Source organism: Anopheles arabiensis, chromosome 3, assembly GCF_016920715.1.
Source record: "Anopheles arabiensis isolate DONGOLA chromosome 3, AaraD3, whole genome shotgun sequence".
Lineage (NCBI taxonomy): Eukaryota > Metazoa > Arthropoda > Insecta > Diptera > Culicidae > Anopheles > Anopheles arabiensis.
Genome location: NC_053518.1, coordinates 19042982 through 19061392, shown reverse-complemented (window position 1 = coordinate 19061392; position 18411 = coordinate 19042982). Strand labels below are relative to the sequence as shown.

The following is an 18411-nucleotide window of genomic DNA, read 5'->3' as shown; positions in this document are numbered from 1 at the left end:
CTGAAGGGTTTTCCCGACGTTTTGAGGCCATGTAAAGCTATTTCCTCCGCTGCTTCTGCTCACACCCCACCCACATCAAACCACACCAACGATCGTGCACTCGCGCACGTGTGTACGTACGAGCAGAGTGCAATATAATAGTTATACGATCGCAGTTTTACCGTCTTACAGGCTGATTTGAAAATTCAAGCTCGAGGGCACCGTGTGGCGCAGTTTGTTGCCTTCTGCTTGAAACATACAAAAGACCTCGGGTCCCCTCGCTTTACTCATCCCCGAGGGGACGGGCTGTGTTGAGACTCAGCGCACAAAAATGTCGGCACCAAACGAAAGATCGCGAGGAGATCGCATTCTTCTCCCCCAATTCTTCTCACTCACCGCGGGGTGACTGTCCCCGCAGAGGAAGCATAACACATCATTCTTGCAGACTGGTTTACTACACACACGTGTAACGTTTAACCGCACACAAACACACACACACACAGACAGGTTATCGCAAAAATCATAAACCCCCACACACCCCACACCCCACAAGCGCTTGATGCTTGCCCCATGTTTAGATGTTTTTATTTCTCCGGTTTTTTTGTATTTCATTAGTGACTCCTCTTCACGTCCAGCCAGAGCAGCGGCCGTGCCTTTGGGAAAGACCCAAATAACAAGCTTCTGCCACCTTATCGGAGTTTGTGCGCAGTGTGGTGGCGGGGGGTAGGATGAGCGTTCATGTGGGGGACTGTTTCAAGGGGCTCTTTTGCTCATCTTCGGTCCTACTTTGGCTGCAGTCAGTTGTTAACGATCAGGGATGAGAATCATCGTTTCTCCGTCGTGTTTACGTCACGTATTAAAAGGCGACTCGATCGTGTTTTTGAATGAAACAAAAACAGAAAAAAAGATATTCATGATCATCTGTAAAGAACAATCGAGAAAAAAAAACTACGATGTTTCAAAACAAAATGGAACAAAAAAGAACAAATCTGGGGAAAGAAGTACGAACACTTCTTCCAATACCGTTGCAGCACCTTTTATCGCAAAAAGAGCAACGAATCGGCTCTGTGTGTGTGTCGATTTTTTTAATTGACATTCCGAGGCCTGTCAGCCAAAAACCTTGCAAGGTCAGAACGCGAAGGATTCGTTCTTGAAAGGTTAACTTCACGATTAGCGGTTGCTATTATGTCCTCCGCGGATTTATAGTTTTCGATATCTTATCTCTTGATTTGTCATGTGGCTTCAATTTAAAGAGAGAACCCAACAACCTTGTCGATAACCAAAAACAAATTAAGCAAGATCAAGCAATATGTTTATTTGAAAATTGATACAAATTCAAACATCATAAAAAACATGAAAAAGAAAACAAAAGCCTTTGCAAATTGCTAACATCCTCAAAAATATATTCAGAGAAAACAGTGCTCTCCACACTCTTCTTGCTTAAATTGCGCCACACTGCCATCGTGCTCGTGCGGGCGGATGGATGGTAGGGTTAAGGTAGTTGACAAATTTAAAAAATTACTTGAAATTAGTGATAGCAGATAATGCTCATGTTGCAAAATTATTAAATGTCCCCAGATCAACTTATGTTTAACGATGTAAAGAAGTATTCGTATTTGTGTCCTACTTTAGTTCCTTTTTTAAGGTTCATAGTTTTTTCTCTTGTTAGTTATTTACATATTTTTGGAGATTTTTCTAAAGCATCATGAATTTATACTTTATATTGAATTTCCGCTATTTTGTCTTACATCAAAGTTTTAACAATCAATATTTCAATTTATCTAGTTTTGTATTATTTTGAATTTCCTCCAAAATTGGATATAGGATATAAATTGGATGTATGATAATAAGATATAAAGATCCTCCAAAGCGGTTGTTATAAATACGTTCTCTTCAAAATGTATATTACTTTGTGGAACATTTTCTGTAAAACATTGAAATGAGCTTTTCTCTTCAAAAATCAATTCTTCCAAGGAGTCTGTTAACACGTCAGAGGTTGGAGACCACTGCACTTCATCACGGATGTCTTCAGTAATGATGCTAAAGGGTTTTTTTTATTATTGCTACTGGATGAAGCGAAACGCAGCAGCGACACCCTAAAAACCTCATCCAAAATTCCCCATTTTTTGTGCAATTTCTTCGCCCATTGCCGCTCCTTACCCTGCAGCATCATCCTTGTTTCCTGCTGTTCGCAGGCATTTCCGCGCAGCGCGTGCGTCTGAATAATGACGATCATCTCATCAGACAAAAAGGTTTATTTGTTTCTCTAGAGTTTCACCTTCTTCGTGGAAGATGCATGCTCTTGGGGGATTTTCAAAACCGGACATAACGCTCCGTGTCGGCGGAAGGATATTGCCATTTCAAAGCTAATGAAACCTTGTAGGCGCCCATCGGTAAAACAAAAGCGCTGGGTCCTTGGTGAAATCCCCAGGAAGAGGTCCTGCCAGCTGTTGGACGACCACACGTGATTGTTGTGGGAAAAAGTAAAACAGGAAAAGTTGGAAAACCAACGCCAGATGGTCAACTGGGGTTTTGGAAGGCGCCGGTAGGCGCACCACACACACACACACACTAGGCAGGCATTTCCCGTTCACGGGTTCTCCCTTCCAGCGTCTCTGTGCGAGGTAGTCTTAGGTTTTTTCGTGTGGAATTTCGGGCTACCTACGGCGCGGGATTTGTGCGTACACATGCATCACTCTTTCTCTCTTTCACTTGCCCACCAAACACTACCTGTCTCTTTCCGTTCCATATCCTACGAAGATCGTGCCACGATCATCCATCCTTCCATATATATATAATGACACCGTACTGACAAACTTCATATCATTCTTTCAGCATCCGTTTGCCACCGCGGAAGGGCGCAGCCAAGATACAGCTAAAAGGCATCTTTGTCGGTGCGAGAGTAACGCGCGGTCCCGACTGGGAATGGAATAATCAGGACGGCGGTCCGGGCAAGACTGGTCGTGTTATGGAAATTCGCGGCTGGGACAACGAATCCTGTCGCAGCGTCGCCAGTGTAGCGTGGGCCTCCGGCTCCACCAACGTGTATCGGTTAGGGCATAAGGGAAACGTCGATCTGCGGTACGTGCAGCCGGCCGTCGGCGGATATTACTACAAAGATCACATGCCAGTATTAGGTAGGTTGGCGGTTTTTAAAATCAAACTATAAACGAATCTCCTAACCGATTGCATCATCTCCTCTCCCCAGGACAACCGGAAGAACAGCAGCCGGTTTCGCCGCCGGTGCGTTCGCACTTTTACGTCGGCGACCGGGTGCAGGTGGCGATCGCGGAGGATCGCCTCAAGATGCTGCAGCAGGGCCACGGCGGATGGAATCCGCGCATGGCCGAATACCTGACGAAGGTCGGCATCGTGCACCGGATCACGGACAAGGGCGACATACGGGTGCAGTACGAGGGCTGCGCCAACCGGTGGACGTTCCATCCGGCGGCGCTCGTCAAGATCTACAGCTTCAACGTGGGCGACATGGTGACGTTCATCTCGGACCCGGCCAAGATGCAGCATCTGCAGAAGGGGCACGGCGAGTGGATCGAAACGATGCACAACGTGCTGGGCAAGCCGGGCAAGGTGATCAAGATCTACGGCGATGGGGATTTGCGCGTCCAGCAGCTGGATGACGATATGGCGTGGACGGTAAATCCGAAGTGCGTCAAGCTGGCGTCATCGTGTCATGCGGCGGCGACAGAACGATCGAACAGTATGGCGGATCTGAGCAATCAGCGCAACCAGGAGCATCATATGGCACCGTTGGCGGGGCTGACCGGGGGTACTGCGGCGGATAAGCTGGTGCGGGAGGCGGCCCAGGGTAATCTGGACTACGTGCAGAGTCAGCTATGGTAAGAAAAACGACAATTTTTTGTACATTTAGAGTCAAAAACCCTGTATTAATGACATTTGTATGCTTCTCTCCGTACTTGCAGCATGACTCCGGAGGCAGTGAACTACGTGAGCGGTGGCAAAACCTGCCTGCAAGTCGCAGCCCACCAGGGCCACGTGGAGCTCGTGAAATACCTTATCCTCATGGGCGCCAACGTTAACGTGGTGGACAAGGAGGGTGATTCCACCCTGCACTACGCCGCGTTCGGCAACCAGCCGGAGGTAATGCGCGTCCTGCTCCAGCACAACGCCAGCATCGACGAGCTCAACTCGTCCCACTGCTCCGCGCTGCACATCTCCGCCCACAAGAAGCCGCCGCACTGCGTGAAGGTGCTGCTCGAGTTCGGCGCCAACGTGAACATGCAGGACGCGTACGGCGACACCGCCCTGCACGACGCCATCGGCAAGGAGAACACGGAGGTGGTGGAGCTGCTCTGCAGCTGCCCAACGCTCGACCTGACGATCCGCAACCATCGCGGCTTCAACGCGCTGCACCACGCGTCACTGAAGGGCAACGTGCACGCGGCGCGCCACATCATCCGCCTGGCGCGGCAGCTGGTGAACGTGCGCAAGGATGACGGGTTCGCGGCGCTGCATCTGACCGCGCTGAACGGGCACACGCGCGTCATCGAGGTGCTGGTGCAGGAGGGCCAGGCGGACATAAACATCCGCAACAACCGCAGCCAGACGCCGTTCCTGCTGGCGGTGTCGCAGGGCCACACGGCCGCGATCGAGAAGCTGGTCGATCTGGGCGCGGACGTGCGGGCGCGCGACGAGGACGGCGACAACGCGATGCATCTGTGCATCATCAAGAAGGGCAACCTGGTGCACGACGTGTCGCCGACGGATGCGCCGAAAATACACGACATCTACCAGTCGCTGGCTGGCATCGTGATCGAGCATCGGTTGATGTACGCGCTGCTGTGCTTTCTCGCCAGCGAGGGCTGCCCGTTGGACGTGAACCGGAAGGGAGCACGCGTGCTCGACTGGATCGGCAGTCCGCAGATCAAGGAGATCATTGTGGAGTACGAGCGGACGCGGCTGGCACGGGAAGCGGCGGCAGCCGCCGCCCCGAACGGTCCCGTCATCTCCACGAGCTACCCGGTCGCCCACGGTCTCGGTTCCGCGGTCGGCGGGTCGTGCTCGCGCAATCTTCCCAACGCCGAGGAGGACACCCAGCAGTTGCTGTGCAACTTTGAGGGGATGAGCATTGCTCCCGCGGGCTCCACCACCGCCGCGCCGAGTATTGAGGCGGTGAGTGGTGGCAGCGGGCGGGTGGAGAAGCTTGCGGACGCTGCCGGCAGTGGATCGCTTGCGCTCGAGAACGGCCTAGCGGGTGGTAGCGGTCTGCAGCACGCCTCGCCACCACCTCCACCATCATCCTCTTCCTCCAGTGGCCCGGCGGGCGGCAGCAGCAGCAGCAGCAACAGCAATCCCCTACCCCTGCCCGCCGCAACCGGGGACATGCGGCGGCAGCGGCGGCAGCAGCCGCCCGCGACGCAACCACTGCCGGTGCACTCGTCACACCGCCCGCCGTCCTCGGGGCCGGCAGTCACGGCGATGAGTCGGAGCACGGCGCAGCACCCCAGCCACCCCCGCACACCTCCACCGAGCTGAACGTCAGCGGTAGCTTCGGCAACGACGTGTTTGTGCAGGCGTTCCACCCGCGCCACTCACCCAACAGAGCCTTATCACCCGCGATGGGCGACTCGCCCGCCTCCGCCACCGGCGCCCCGATCCCGCCCAATCACGGGATGTTCGCGAAACCGATGATGAAGCCGTGCCGCGGCGGGTCCAGCCATCTGTCGGGCATGTTCGGTACTACCACCAACGCTGCCGCCGCGAAGCATAACAGCCCGCGGCAGTTCGTGCAGGACAAGAGCGTGCCCCAGCCACCAACGCCCGCTGCACCCGCCAGTGCCGCCGGTGCTGCGTCCTCCGCTAGTCCAACGCCACCGCCAGTGCCACCGCCGCTACCGACGACGCCGGCCCATCAGCTGCACCAGCTGCTCCACCAGCCGCCGCTGCCCCCGACGGACGCGCCGCGCGAGTGCATCGTGTGCAACGAGACGCTCGCGCTGATCGTGTTCGAGCCCTGCCAGCACCAGATCGCCTGCGCCGAGTGTGGCGTGCGGATGAAGAAGTGTCTCACCTGCGGGCTGCACATCGAGCGGCGCACGACCGCCGCCGGCTGCCCGCTCGAGGGCTCGAAGGACGGCCGGCTGCTGTCCGCCGACCGGCTGCGCTACCTCGAGAGCAAGATCATGGAGATAGAGGAAACGCACTGCTGCAGCATCTGCATGGAGCGCCGGCGGAACGTGGCGTTCCTCTGCGGCCACAGCTCCTGCTCCAAGTGTGCGGAAACGCTCAAGATCTGCCACATGTGCCGGAAGCCGATCACGAAAAAGATTAATCTTTATTAGGAGCGGTTAGGGTGAAGCATAAAAAGGGTAATTTGCGCTTGATAAAAAGCAACAAGATATAGAACAAGAACCATTATAGGCTAGAGAATCGAAAGGGCGAAAGGGAGAGAATGCTAATGTCAGCTAATTTGTAAGTGTTCACTATTTATTTCACAATTTCCTAAACAAAACCGACCCAAACTCACCAACACACACACATATACGCACACAGCGTCCCGTGCGTCTCGCAGCAAAACGTCCCAAAGCGTGTAGAGAGTGGGGTGTCGACGCACTAAGTGTCGTCGCCCCCTTCAAACACTACTTCCTAAAGCCTAGTCCTGTTTCGTATTCTGTTTAGGGAGAGGGTTGCGCGCGGGCGTCTAGTGTTTAGTTCCCGTTCACCACCACCACCACCACCACCATCCCCCATATATCCATCGTGTGTACCTCTCTCACCGTGTGTAAATAGAACGTTTTCGGTATGTGTGTTATATATAAATAGGTATATATATATATAAATGTAAATGTAAAGTGTGTATGTGTTCAACGATAGAACAAATGGTTCCCCGATAGTCGAAAATGCACAGCGCATCAGCATGATCCTATAGTGTGTGTGTGTGTGTGTGTGTGTGTGTGTGTGTGTGTGTGTGTGTGTGTGTGTGTGTGTGTGTGTGTGTGTGTGTGTGTGTGTGTGTGTGTGTGTGTGTGTGTGTGTGTGTGTGTGTGTGGTTGGTGTGATCGGTTTATCATTAACGACGCGTAAAGGGACGAATTAGTTTATTGCACACATAGTTTTGTTTGTTTTTTTTTGTTAGATAACTAATAGCTTAATTTGCCTGCGTATATTAAAAAACGAAATTAAAGAAGAAAAAACACAAACAGTCTAAAAAGTATGGCAAAGAATGGAGTTGAAATGTGAGAAGAATGTTCCGCCTCAGTCAAACTCGTTGTTGTTCGCACCTTTCGTCTCGATGGGCTTGTAAGTGTCACTTACGCAATTGCACAAAACATTGATACGCTTGTAAATACCGCGGCAATGGCGTGATCCATCATTACAACCAGCCTTGTAAAAGAGTGTGTTCAACATCTGCAGCATGAAGTTAATGCTTTTCTTGAGGATAGCTTTGCGACTTTTGCTCCACTGCAAACTATTATTGCCCAGTTTTATGTTCCCCAGTAAGTGTGTTTTGTGGTTTTGTTTTGTTATACTATTTTCTCATTTACGTGTTTAGTTTTTGCACAATATATCGTACCATCAGATCATTTGTGAATACGCACAACTGCTTAAAAACACACACACAATTGTGTCACTTTATTAAAAAAAACAAACTCTCTCTCTCTCACACTCACTGCCTCAGCTAAGTCAAAACCATGCCAAAATTTGTCTTCTTTCCTTTTTCATAAAAATAAAATCCGTCTCTGCGGGAAAGTGGAAGCGAAAAATTAACAGTATGTATGTTAAATAAACTAAAACAAAGGCGTTAACACTGATTGTAAGCGAACGCAAAATATAACGAACAAGAAAGTATATCCCCGCACTGTGTAAGCGTTTTGTGAAATTGTAGCTTTGTTGGAGTAAATGGAGCACACACACATACACACATCGTGCAGCAAAGATTGTTGTACGTTGTTGTGTTAAAAAAGTTTAACAGAAGACTTGTGTCTGACTCTGACTCGCGAGGGGGAGAGAAGATTCACAGATACAACCCGGTAGCTTTTTTAAATTAATCTCTATTCCGTTGTTGAACCCTTTTTATATCACATATTATCGAATCGAATGAGACGAGCATGCGAACTGCACATTGGTGATGGAAACACGCATTCTGGGTGGTAGTGGTAGTGGTCCCAGAAGCAGGACTGCTGTAGCTTTTTTTGTACAACCGTTTACAGCTGCTTTGTTTTCGGGAGCGCAATATAAGCCAAAACAGTGCAATAGGTGTAATAATGTTGAATGCTCCCCGTCTTTTTGGTGAAGCTAGCAAGAGTCCGTTTAGTTTGATAATGAGCGAATTTTAGGACAAAATAAACAGCGCAAACCCACCATCACCACCACTACCGTTGCAGGTGTGGAAAAATAGTTAGGATTTATATCTTTTTTTAATAATAGCTACCAACAGCTCCTCCCGAAGAACAACAGCATTGTCGCTTTGATGTACAAGCTGGACATTGAAAAAAAAACACGAAAATTTGCCTTTAAATTGCTCGTTAAGTGGTTTTCCAACTGTTGTACTAACAAAATGTTTATCCCGGAAAGTGTTGCAAGCGCAAACTTGTGTTTTTCTGTAACGAGCAAGAGATTATTATTGTGTAAGCAGGCAGTGAAATTTACTACCAACCTGAATGTGCACGCGAGAAGCGATAAAAGCAGTAATGAGATACGTTAATTACCAATCTGTTTTGTGATAGATATTTACGTACAATCTGTCGAATCAGAAAAAAATGATAACAGCCAAAAATAAACAAAACAAAACAACACAAAAGAGAATAAAAAAATGATGTTCAAAATGATCGATTTTCGGTGCGTGTGGATGTGTGTAAATGTGTTTTGTCGCACTCAACGAAAAACGAAAAAAATGGTAAATGAATACCCCACACACACTTCCCGTGACTATAGCAAATATGTTCCCGTTTCCGCAAGATGTCTGAAAATTTAAGCCACAAAAATAAATAGTATAAAAATGCAAAAGTTGCGCGCGCTGCTACTAACAAAATAGCACAATGCAAAACAAACAAATAAACAAGCAAAAAGAAAAGCAAATCCAAAAAAAAATATAGTATAGTTAGGGAGAGAAAGCGATAAAGTACACTGCACCAACCAAATGGTGATAAGGCGATAAGCGGTGTGATAGGCGAAAATAGGCAAACGAAGGAAAGCAAGCCCAATGAACGCTAATATTAAATCATTTGTAATAACCCCCTGAATCGTTACTACACACACAAACACAACAAACACAAATTGTATGTAAATGGATAAATAAGCAAATTTGTATAAAATAAAGGAAAATATGATTGAAAAAACAAAAAAAAAGATAAAAGACTTACAAAATGATTTTTATATTGCTGTGCGCATTTCCAACAGGAAAAGCATTCCTGTTGGCAATTGATAAGCATCGGTGCGCACGTGGTTGATGTTGATTTAGGTCACTATACTCGATGCTGGATGTGTCCTACCGTGGATTCTGATGATAAGAAATCGAACCGCCATTTTGGATTGAATTGATGCAAAACAAATTACAGACGACGAACTGGAATTCCCTACTACAATTCACAACCGTCCTCGCTTGAGCTGTTGAGCGGCACTGAGTGGTTTGTTTTTGGGGAATGCTTTGAAAACCCATCCTTGGCTTTACATTGCCATGGCAACAAACACTTGACATGCGGCAAGCATTGGCACCGTTGAAAGAAATGGACAACTGAGGAGTCTGGTGAAGTAGTATCCATGGTTACTGCGTCTTTTTTGACATCTCCAAAACTACCACTGGATTCACATTTCCCGAACATCCATCCTAGTTGCAACACATCCATCCAACAGGAAGATGTCCTCAAGTTTGTCTCGATTCTCACGAACCTCCAATATGGCGACTTTATTCCTGAGACGGACGTTCTGTCTCAATCCACCAACAGCTCCTCCTTGTCCTCCATGTCCGGGTAAGTGCAGATGATAGTGGGATGAATACCCAATACCTTCAGTGCAACTTCCCATTTTAACGCCATTCCTCCTGAAGAACCTGCTCCCTCGTCATCCCGTGGATACAAGTTTTGGAAGAAAATTACCTTCATGGTAGCGATGCCACTCGTAGGGCTGATCGCGCTGAACACGTACACCGAGCACCAGAAGGAACATGCGCATCGGTCCCGTCCAAAGTTCATCGAGTACGAGTATCTTCGCATACGCACCAAGCGCTACCCGTGGCGGGATGGAGTGAAGACGCTCTTTCACAATCCGGAAGTGAACGCACTGCCGACGGGATATGAAAAGTAATTCAAGAGGATATCGTAGCACACTTGGTGAATCTGTTTGACTATGTTGAGCCATCGGAACGGATAAACTGTTCACAGTTAGAAAAAAATGGCCTTTTCTTAGTCTCTTTTCACTTCTTTTACCACGAGAGCATATAACAAGGGTTTCTATTGAGCAATTAATGTTGTCGGACTGCTTCAAAAATCATTAGCAGTCTAATCAGACCCTTCAAAATCCTTTAATCAGTCTACTGTTTAGGAGACAAGAACCATTAGTTTGCCATCACCATGGTAAATCTTACAGGGTTTCCCACGATTTATTGGTCAGTTCCCATGATTTTTTGGTGCATTCCCATGATTTTTTGGTCGTATCCCATTGATTTTTGGTTCGTTCCCATAATTTATTGGTATTTTCCGATTGGATATCAATATAATTGGACCAAAAAAATCTGGCAAACGTCCAAAAAATCATGGGAACGCACCAAAACAATATGGGAACCTACCAAAAATTGATGGGAACCAATCAATAAATCGTGGGAAACCCTGTATCATCTCCTTTAGGAGCAGTAGCAGCAGGTAACAACCAGCCTCGAGGCGAAGGGACCACTTGATGGCATTCCAACCGATAAGTGTTGTTGGCCAATGCCAAGATACAGCTTTCCTGGAGAACTTATGTACGGTCGAGAAGCGCTTGTGTACACAGAGTACGCACCAGGGCGACCAGAGAATTGGTTCGTCGTACCCAAGATAAGGAGTGCGCGCGAGCGGGCAAAACACGCCGCAGTGAGAGTGATGCGTGTGATTCACGAGACACCGGCGGCGGCGGCGGCTGCGACTCCCTATCTTCTGCCCCCTGACAACATGGTACGCGTGTCTTCTCCCGGAGGTGATGATAGTTTCCGTCATCCCGATCGTCATGTAAACGGGTGGTAAACAAACGTAGCCACAGACCGATAAGCTGTCAATGATAAGCGAGCGCGAGCTCAGTCCTCTTGGCGGCTCAGGCAGCGGGCGGAGGCACGTGGATGGGGATTGTGAACGATCCTGACCTGGCCCTGGCAACTAGAAATTGGTGAGAGGCGGACGGTTGGAACAGTGGGAAATGATGATTGAGTTTGGTCGGAAATATTAATAAGTTTTAGGGGACATTTAGGTGAACCGAGTCTTTCTACACTACGAGGACAGTTCTAACTCCAACTATGTAAGTATAATTAAATATTTCTTTTTGTCCATTTGTAACCTTCCCACATATCTACTGTACAATCTACTGGAGACTTTTGCCGTTACAGGATGCGCTACGCCCACTTTCATCGCCATGGTGGGCATGGAAACCGGTACCAGTAACCGGTGCAAGAGCGGCGTAATTGAACCGTGCTGCCTGTGTATTGACCGGGCAGCAGAACCCTTTGCATTTATTCCCACCCGTCCCCACACAAGCCCACCCGTTCTAGAACCGGCCCGGGACGTAGGACGTCACGCAAACCGGGTCGATTCCTCGTCGATGTTGTCGCGCAGCAGCATCTTCGCTTCATCTAAGTAAACAGCAACATGCTCATCTTTCCTACGCTCGATCATTCGATCGTCGCCACGGTAGTATTGGTGCGCGTACAGCGAGAGATGACGCCTAGAGCCGGGCCTGTTACAAGTGCACCATTACATGCGGGCTAGACTCGTCTGCGCGATATCTCGTTTCATTCTCGTTCTGGTTCGTTCGCGCTCGTTCGCACTCACGCGCCTTCCCTAGCCCTGGCTGTGCTCGTGCAAGCGAGATAGTGTGGCCGGTCCTCTGAGGTCGTGAGCCTTGAGTGGTGGCACTATCGCCGTCGTCCAGCTTGTGCGATCCAGCTATTCGTTTGGAACAGTGCGTCCGGTGCAGTTGTGTTTTGCTTTGTTGTGTTGTGCAGCCCTTTGCTGGAAGGAACGAAATTAGTGTAGTTCAGTTGAAAGGCATTTCTCTCACATACAAACCGCTCCTTTCCCAAAATGCCAGTTGATATTAAGCGTGTGCTAGTGTGCGATGCCGTTGACAATGCGTGCGTCAAGCTGCTGCAAGACCATGGCATTCAAGTGAGTAGTGTTTTGTGCCATTTTAAAACGGGAATCCTCCAAATTCTGATTACATGCATGGTGCTGGTTCCTATGAAGTGTAACTAAATACGTTTATCCTTTCCTTGTGGGATGGTGTTGCTATTGTTGCAGGTTGACTACAAGCTGAAGCTGTCACAGGATGAGCTGATTAAGGAGGTTAAGGTGAGTGTACTCTGGGTCGCTTTAGACTAGTGCGCGGACGGAGGAGCCGGATCTTGAAGCTTCCCTTAGCTCCAGAGCACGCGTGTATGGGGCGGAAGGGCTTCGAGAAGCGAGTTAATTGAAGAATTGGATACAACTAGTTTGGCCTTACTGCATAGACTGAAGGTTGTCTAGAAGCTGAAACCTTTGGGAGAGTTCTAGATCGCGTTTATGAATACCGTTAGAATCTGAGTAAAAGAAAAGAGCTTGAAATGAAAAAATGGAATCAATATTGTTAATAACTATCATAAAACTACACGCTTGAAAGATTTTTTTGTTACGGCAACTTCAAGAAAATATGCCATCAAATCAGATGTATTTAATTTTTAATTTTTATAATGTAGCAATCAAGCAAATTCCTTATCTTCTTTCAAATTTAAGAAATGTATGTATTGCTTCGGAAAGATTGTCTACCTTTATAACACCTGCTTTTTAATTTACGACCTTAATACATCTTCTTAAGTCTAGGAATAATACTCTAGTTCATTCAGTTGATATCATTGAGGGCCTCATAATAATTAATTTTAAGCGATACTAAGGGTAATTAGCGAGAAGTATAAAGGGTTTAGAGTATTTTCAACTTTGCTTCTACCTGCTAAATGTTCTAGCTTCAGTTGGTATTAAATTTCGTTATAATACAGGTAGTTTCAACATAACCACTAAGTACAACTTCAAATAAATCCTTACAGATTGTTTTACCTTTGCACGAAACCTCTCTTATTTAGGTTTCATTCACTGTTTTAGTATTTTTCATTGGAACCTTAATTCAAATTAGCACTAAATCACTTTGATAATTTTAGCTGGTATTTTCTCTGCAACCCTCACTCATTAGCACTCATTTACAGGCTCCCAACCACGGTTCATTGAACCAGTGCAACTCAGGCAATCAAAAGATGTCCGGTAATAAAGATTTGCTAGCTTTTTATGTACCATCATAAAGCGATTTTAGTGAAAACGATCATCAGAGGACATAACAATTCCGGTTTTAACTTCTGGTTTGCGTGAATTTCGGCATTTCATTTCACTCGGTTCCGTAGAATTTAAATTAGCTGACCTAGGACTCAAATTTGCCTTCCAGCTGGACCAGTAATGCAAAAAAATCGTCATAGAATTTTAGGCCCTTTTCTAAGCCGATCAAATCCTTTAGCAAAACGCAAATCCTTATTTTGAAGAACCTTTTTTTCATTTTTATTTAATTAGTATAATCTTTCTTTTGTCCAACTTATCACAAGATCTGTTTTATTGCCTTTTTGTCAATAATTTTATGCGAAAGATACTATAAAGGAGAAGCAGTTGTTGAACTCTTCAATTGTGTAATACTATCGTGCTATTAAAGCTGTACGGCATCAAATAAAATAATTTCGCTGATTAGTTTTGTTCCAGTTGCCATGTTCTAGATATTAAATATAGTTCGATCCGAGCTCTATTTTTAAATCATATCATTCAAACCTACTTCCACCTATCCCCCCCTTATTCATTCACTTCATCATCCACAACAAAACCAAATCATCATCGCCCAGACACGCCATTCAATCGTATCCTTGAGCAATTGAGCACGCATTTATTGTTTTTTTGCTCTCCCCTCACGTAATATGCCCATCAACACCACGATGGACCCCCACCTTTCCTCCCGCACTCTCCTAACCCCACTCCCACAGTCCATCGCAATTAATCTTGCGACCAAATGAATGAGGCGTGCGTCAACATTTAATCGAACCATTTCCCGCCGTGCCACAATGGCCGAGCAGCACGAGCAGCCGCGCCCCGCGGGGTTGCTAAACAGTCCGTAGTAAACAAGAGCTGCCTTACCCGCGAATGACCCCCAGAGCAACCCGTAGTAGGAGTCCTTGCTTTCCGCGCTGGCGCATCCGTAACGAATTCATTCTCCGGAAAACTACCACCACCGGAAAGCTTCCGTTTTGACGAATGAAATATTCGCGTGTAATGCGTGACTGGGGATAAGGAAGAAGACGAAAAGGGGGGATGAGTTGGACGAGACGAGATAGATAGACTACCATCAAGAATTAGATTTCCATCATCCCAAACTAATCGACTTTTTCGACGATTTTTGTTTATTGTGACAGAATTATGATGCTCTCATCGTGCGGTCGGACACGAAAATTACGGCCGAGATTTTGGACGCGGGCGCCGGTCGGGTGAAGGCGGTCGGACGTGCCGGTGCCGGCGTGGACAACATCAACATCGAAGCAGCGACGCGAAACAACGTGCTGGTGCTGAAGTAAGTAGCGAACGTTTGCCCAGCGACAGTGTGTGTGTGTGTGTGTGTGATGAAGTGAAAAGTGTTGGGAATGAATGTGAACGTTTTTTTTTTTAATTATACAACAAACCCTCAACAAATGCTCTTTAATGCCTTGAACACCAAAAGATACCACATTTTTTAGACACAATCGGCTAAAATCTAAGATTGCAAGATTACACATCTCACATCATACACATCATTGCTCTCTCCCTCTATCTCTCTCTCTCTTTGCCTACTCGTTAGTCGTGACTCACTCCTGATAGATTCAAATACTTTACTCTCTGTACCGACTATACTTGAGTCCAACGCGATACTCTAACTGACAAGCTGAGCTTAATGCCGTCACAAGCATAATCATGACTTTTTCTGGCTTGTAAATAGTGCTGCCAAACGTCATTGTTTCAGTCACCAACACTAATCACTGAAACGAAGTTCAAGTTAGCTCGCCGTGATGATCAGGGGTGAGACTCAAACAGTTGGTGGATCTATCACATGCCTATGACATTTTTTGTAGCACCCAACGCTTGGTCACTCATTTGGCAATGACATTTTCTCCCTATGATAATCATGACATTATTGGAACATACTTGGCGAAGAATGCCAAGCAACAAAATGAGCATGCTTTCTCGCACTGTCCGCTTTGATGGTCTGTTGGGTAAAATGATAAAGCATTTGAGCATGCTCATTTTGTTGCTTGGGACCACTCGCACGCCCCGTACATCTCCCATGACTATCATAATGATCTTCTTCTTCTTCTTTGGCACAACAACCTCTGTTGGTCAAGGCCTGCCTGTACCCACTTGGTGAAATGAGCTTGACTTTCAGTGAGTTATTGTTACCATAGCAGAATAGTCAGTCCTACGTATGGGGGCACGGTCTATTCCGGACTTGAACCCATGACGGGCATGTTGTTAGGTCGTACGAGTTGACGACTGTACCACCAAACCGGTCCGATCATCATGATCACCTACAGAAAATGTCGTGACCATGTTAGTTAGTTGGTTGTTGCAGTATTAAAAAATAATATTTTGATCTTTATACTACATCGTGCTTGAATAAAAGTAATGTGTTTGAATCCGTTTTGTTTTTGCAAAATTTTGCGTAACAAAATAAACCGTGCCGAATCTGACAGTTGTGCAATTGATGATGATTATTGGGTTATTTATTGGACCGAGTAACTTACACCATCTGACGGTGTGATCAAGTGGTAGACAGCGGTGTCTATTCAAAAGACCCTGTACACCCTGTATAAATTCTACGTGTACAGTTGAATCCATATATGCACTTGCAGGATTCAACTCATTCTCTCACTCTTAATCAGTATGCACATATCTAGTGTATCTGAAGATCTTCAGAGTGAGCTAAAGGTTCAAATTGCAATATCCTCTAATCTATTCCGATTCAAATCACTGAGCATGAAAATGTACTAAATACACCATTACCATTAGAAAATACCACAAGTTGGTTTGCAAGTAGTACAAACATACAAGCAACTTTTCAACTCTTCTCAATGGAAGTAATCACTTCCAACCACAAACTAACTTTTCATTCCGCTTCCCTCGCCCAAACAGCACTCCCGGTGGCAATTCGATTTCGGCGTGCGAGCTGACGTGCTTCCTGATCGGGGCGCTGGCCCGCCCCATCTGCCCGGCGGCCACCAGCATGAAGGAGGGCCGCTGGGACCGGAAGCTGTACTCCGGCTCGGAGCTGTACGGCAAGACGCTCGCCATCCTCGGGCTCGGTCGCATCGGGCGCGAGGTCGGCGTACGCATGAACGCGTTCGGGATGCGCGTGATCGGGTTCGATCCGATCACGACGGCCGAGGAGGCGAAGGCGGCCGGCATCGAGAAGATGGAGCTGGAGCAGATCTGGCCGCTGGCCGACTACATCACCGTCCACACGCCGCTCATTCCTGCCACACGCAGTAAGCACGCGATTCTGTTGATGCTGGAACAAAAGGAATTGATTCTAAAAACGGCTTTCTTTCTCTCTCTCTTTGACAGATTTGATCTCAACCGCTACCCTTGCCAAGTGCCGGAAGGGCGTGCGGGTGGTTAACGTCGCCCGGGGTGGCATCATCGATGAGGCGGCCCTGGTGACGGCCCTCGAGAGTGGCCAGTGTGGTGGGGCCGCCGTCGACGTGTACCCGGAGGAGCCCCCGAAATCGGACACCACTCGGAAGCTCATCAATCACCCGAAGGTGGTCGCAACGCCTCACCTGGGTAAGAAGAGAGTGTGACTTTGGGCGTTCCGCCCCACGGCCAGCGCACCAGCGTGTCTAATTACCTTCAATCTTCTTACCGCCCCACAGGTGCCAGTACGTCCGAGGCGCAGGTGCGCGTCGCCGTCGAGGTAGCCGAACAATTCATCGCCCTGACGGGCAAATCGACCGTCTACACGCAGTACGCCGGTGTCGTGAATCGGGACGTGTTGAAGAATGTGTTTTAAATCGAATCGAACCGAGGCGGCAACTTTGTTACAAAAGCCGGCTATTTTCGGCAAGCCCGCGGACGCCAAATCAATCATTCCCACGTTGTCGATGCCGGTGTTGTGACGTCATCGGTTGCGGCTGCCGCACATTGGCGCTACACTGCTGCTGCTGCTGCTGCTGTTCCGCCAAATACTAATGAAATCGACCGCAGGGCCGGGAAATTTGACACCAAACTTCGAGGAAAAGTTGACAAATGGGAAAGGACACACACACACGCACAAAGTGACAAAAATTGTAACCATAAGGGCACACATTACGAACAAATACAGAAAAAAGAGAGAGCTTTTTTGTACGCCGTCATGGGAAAGGATCCTATTGCTTGGCTAAGCGGAAATAGACAGGAACACATAAGTAAAAAATAAAAAAGTAATATCCTAATTTATCTTCCATCGGTTGAATGCGCTTCCACTGCGTTGTGCCCTTGAAGCGGAAAGAAACCTGAGAGCAAACACGAAAATAGGGAGGCAGCAGAAGGACCTAGCAATTTGCCAATATTAAATAACCGATTGCTGAAGGTAAGTCCCAGCCCAACCTAGACAAACAACAGCCGCTGTGCGACCATTTTGAAGCCAATTATGAAGCTGATGGCGGTTTTGCTATGAAACTTGGAAGCGAAAACTGCAACACAACATGCCAAAGCAAGCCGAAGACATGCAACAACAGTCGCGATAAATTCAATTTAAACCAACCGAACGAATCGCATCCTAGTGACCGAGTTTCATCAGCCGCTTACAGGTTTGTTTTCTTGGTAACCGTTCTGCAAACTTTCCTTCGAATTGTGTTATCAACACGGTATTATAGCGGGTGCGCGCTCGCGCGCTTTTCTCCTATTTCTTTGTGATTTCTATCTTTTCCTGTCTTGTGTCTAGCCAGCTTCAATCGTTGCTAAGGCTGAGCCCACAGAAAGACACAGATGCAGAAGCTTCGAAAGCTTTTTTCTACGGTTCGTTGCCGTTTTTATTACACTTACTTATGTATGTACATCCTGGCATCGTTTTCAAAGCTATCTCCCATTGAGACGATGCCTTTAAAAGACTAAATCAGAACGGGAGGAGGGTCTCCAAGGAAATCGGGTTTCTCAGTAGGTAAGGCGAGAGATCACCCCTCACCCACTTGCTGATCGCAGACTCATT

General features: G+C 47.4%; 3 protein-coding genes across 3 annotated transcripts in view; all 3 read left to right on the top strand.

Moving 5' to 3' along the window:
• LOC120904563 (E3 ubiquitin-protein ligase MIB2) overlaps positions 1–6959 on the top strand; it is a 57942-nt gene extending 50983 nt beyond the window's left edge. The window contains 4 exon segments of the mRNA XM_040314656.1: positions 2815–3116; positions 3188–3836; positions 3921–5490; positions 5493–6959. Coding sequence (XP_040170590.1) covers positions 2815–3116; positions 3188–3836; positions 3921–5490; positions 5493–6299 — 3328 coding nt within the window. The 3' untranslated portion in view covers positions 6300–6959.
• Positions 6960–9749: 2790 nt separating this feature from the next.
• Positions 9750–10352, top strand: LOC120904562 (cytochrome c oxidase subunit 6A2, mitochondrial-like). The gene is made up of 2 exons (XM_040314655.1): positions 9750–9926; positions 10004–10352. The coding sequence occupies exons 1-2, from the start codon at positions 9815–9817 to the stop codon at positions 10258–10260; spliced, it is 369 nt and encodes a 122-aa protein (XP_040170589.1). The 5' UTR covers positions 9750–9814; the 3' UTR covers positions 10261–10352.
• A 1664-nt stretch (positions 10353–12016) lies between these two features.
• On the top strand, positions 12017–17660 carry LOC120904561 (D-3-phosphoglycerate dehydrogenase). The gene is made up of 6 exons (XM_040314654.1): positions 12017–12305; positions 12438–12488; positions 14612–14766; positions 16359–16711; positions 16791–17009; positions 17099–17660. The coding sequence occupies exons 1-6, from the start codon at positions 12222–12224 to the stop codon at positions 17233–17235; spliced, it is 999 nt and encodes a 332-aa protein (XP_040170588.1). The 5' UTR covers positions 12017–12221; the 3' UTR covers positions 17236–17660.
• Positions 17661–18411: the final 751 nt, after the last annotated feature.

Excerpts from the sequence above, each read along its gene's own strand:
- LOC120904562 (XM_040314655.1), top strand. The coding sequence starts at position 9,815 with ATGTCCTCAAGTTTGTCTCGATTCTCACGAACCTCCAATATGGCGACT. Across the intron at positions 9,927-10,003 it reads TCCTTGTCCTCCATGTCCGG|AACCTGCTCCCTCGTCATCC; the intron begins GTAAGTGCAGAT and ends TTCCTCCTGAAG.
- LOC120904561 (XM_040314654.1), top strand. The coding sequence starts at position 12,222 with ATGCCAGTTGATATTAAGCGTGTGCTAGTGTGCGATGCCGTTGACAAT. Across the intron at positions 12,489-14,611 it reads AGCTGATTAAGGAGGTTAAG|AATTATGATGCTCTCATCGT; the intron begins GTGAGTGTACTC and ends TTATTGTGACAG. Across the intron at positions 14,767-16,358 it reads AACAACGTGCTGGTGCTGAA|CACTCCCGGTGGCAATTCGA; the intron begins GTAAGTAGCGAA and ends TCGCCCAAACAG.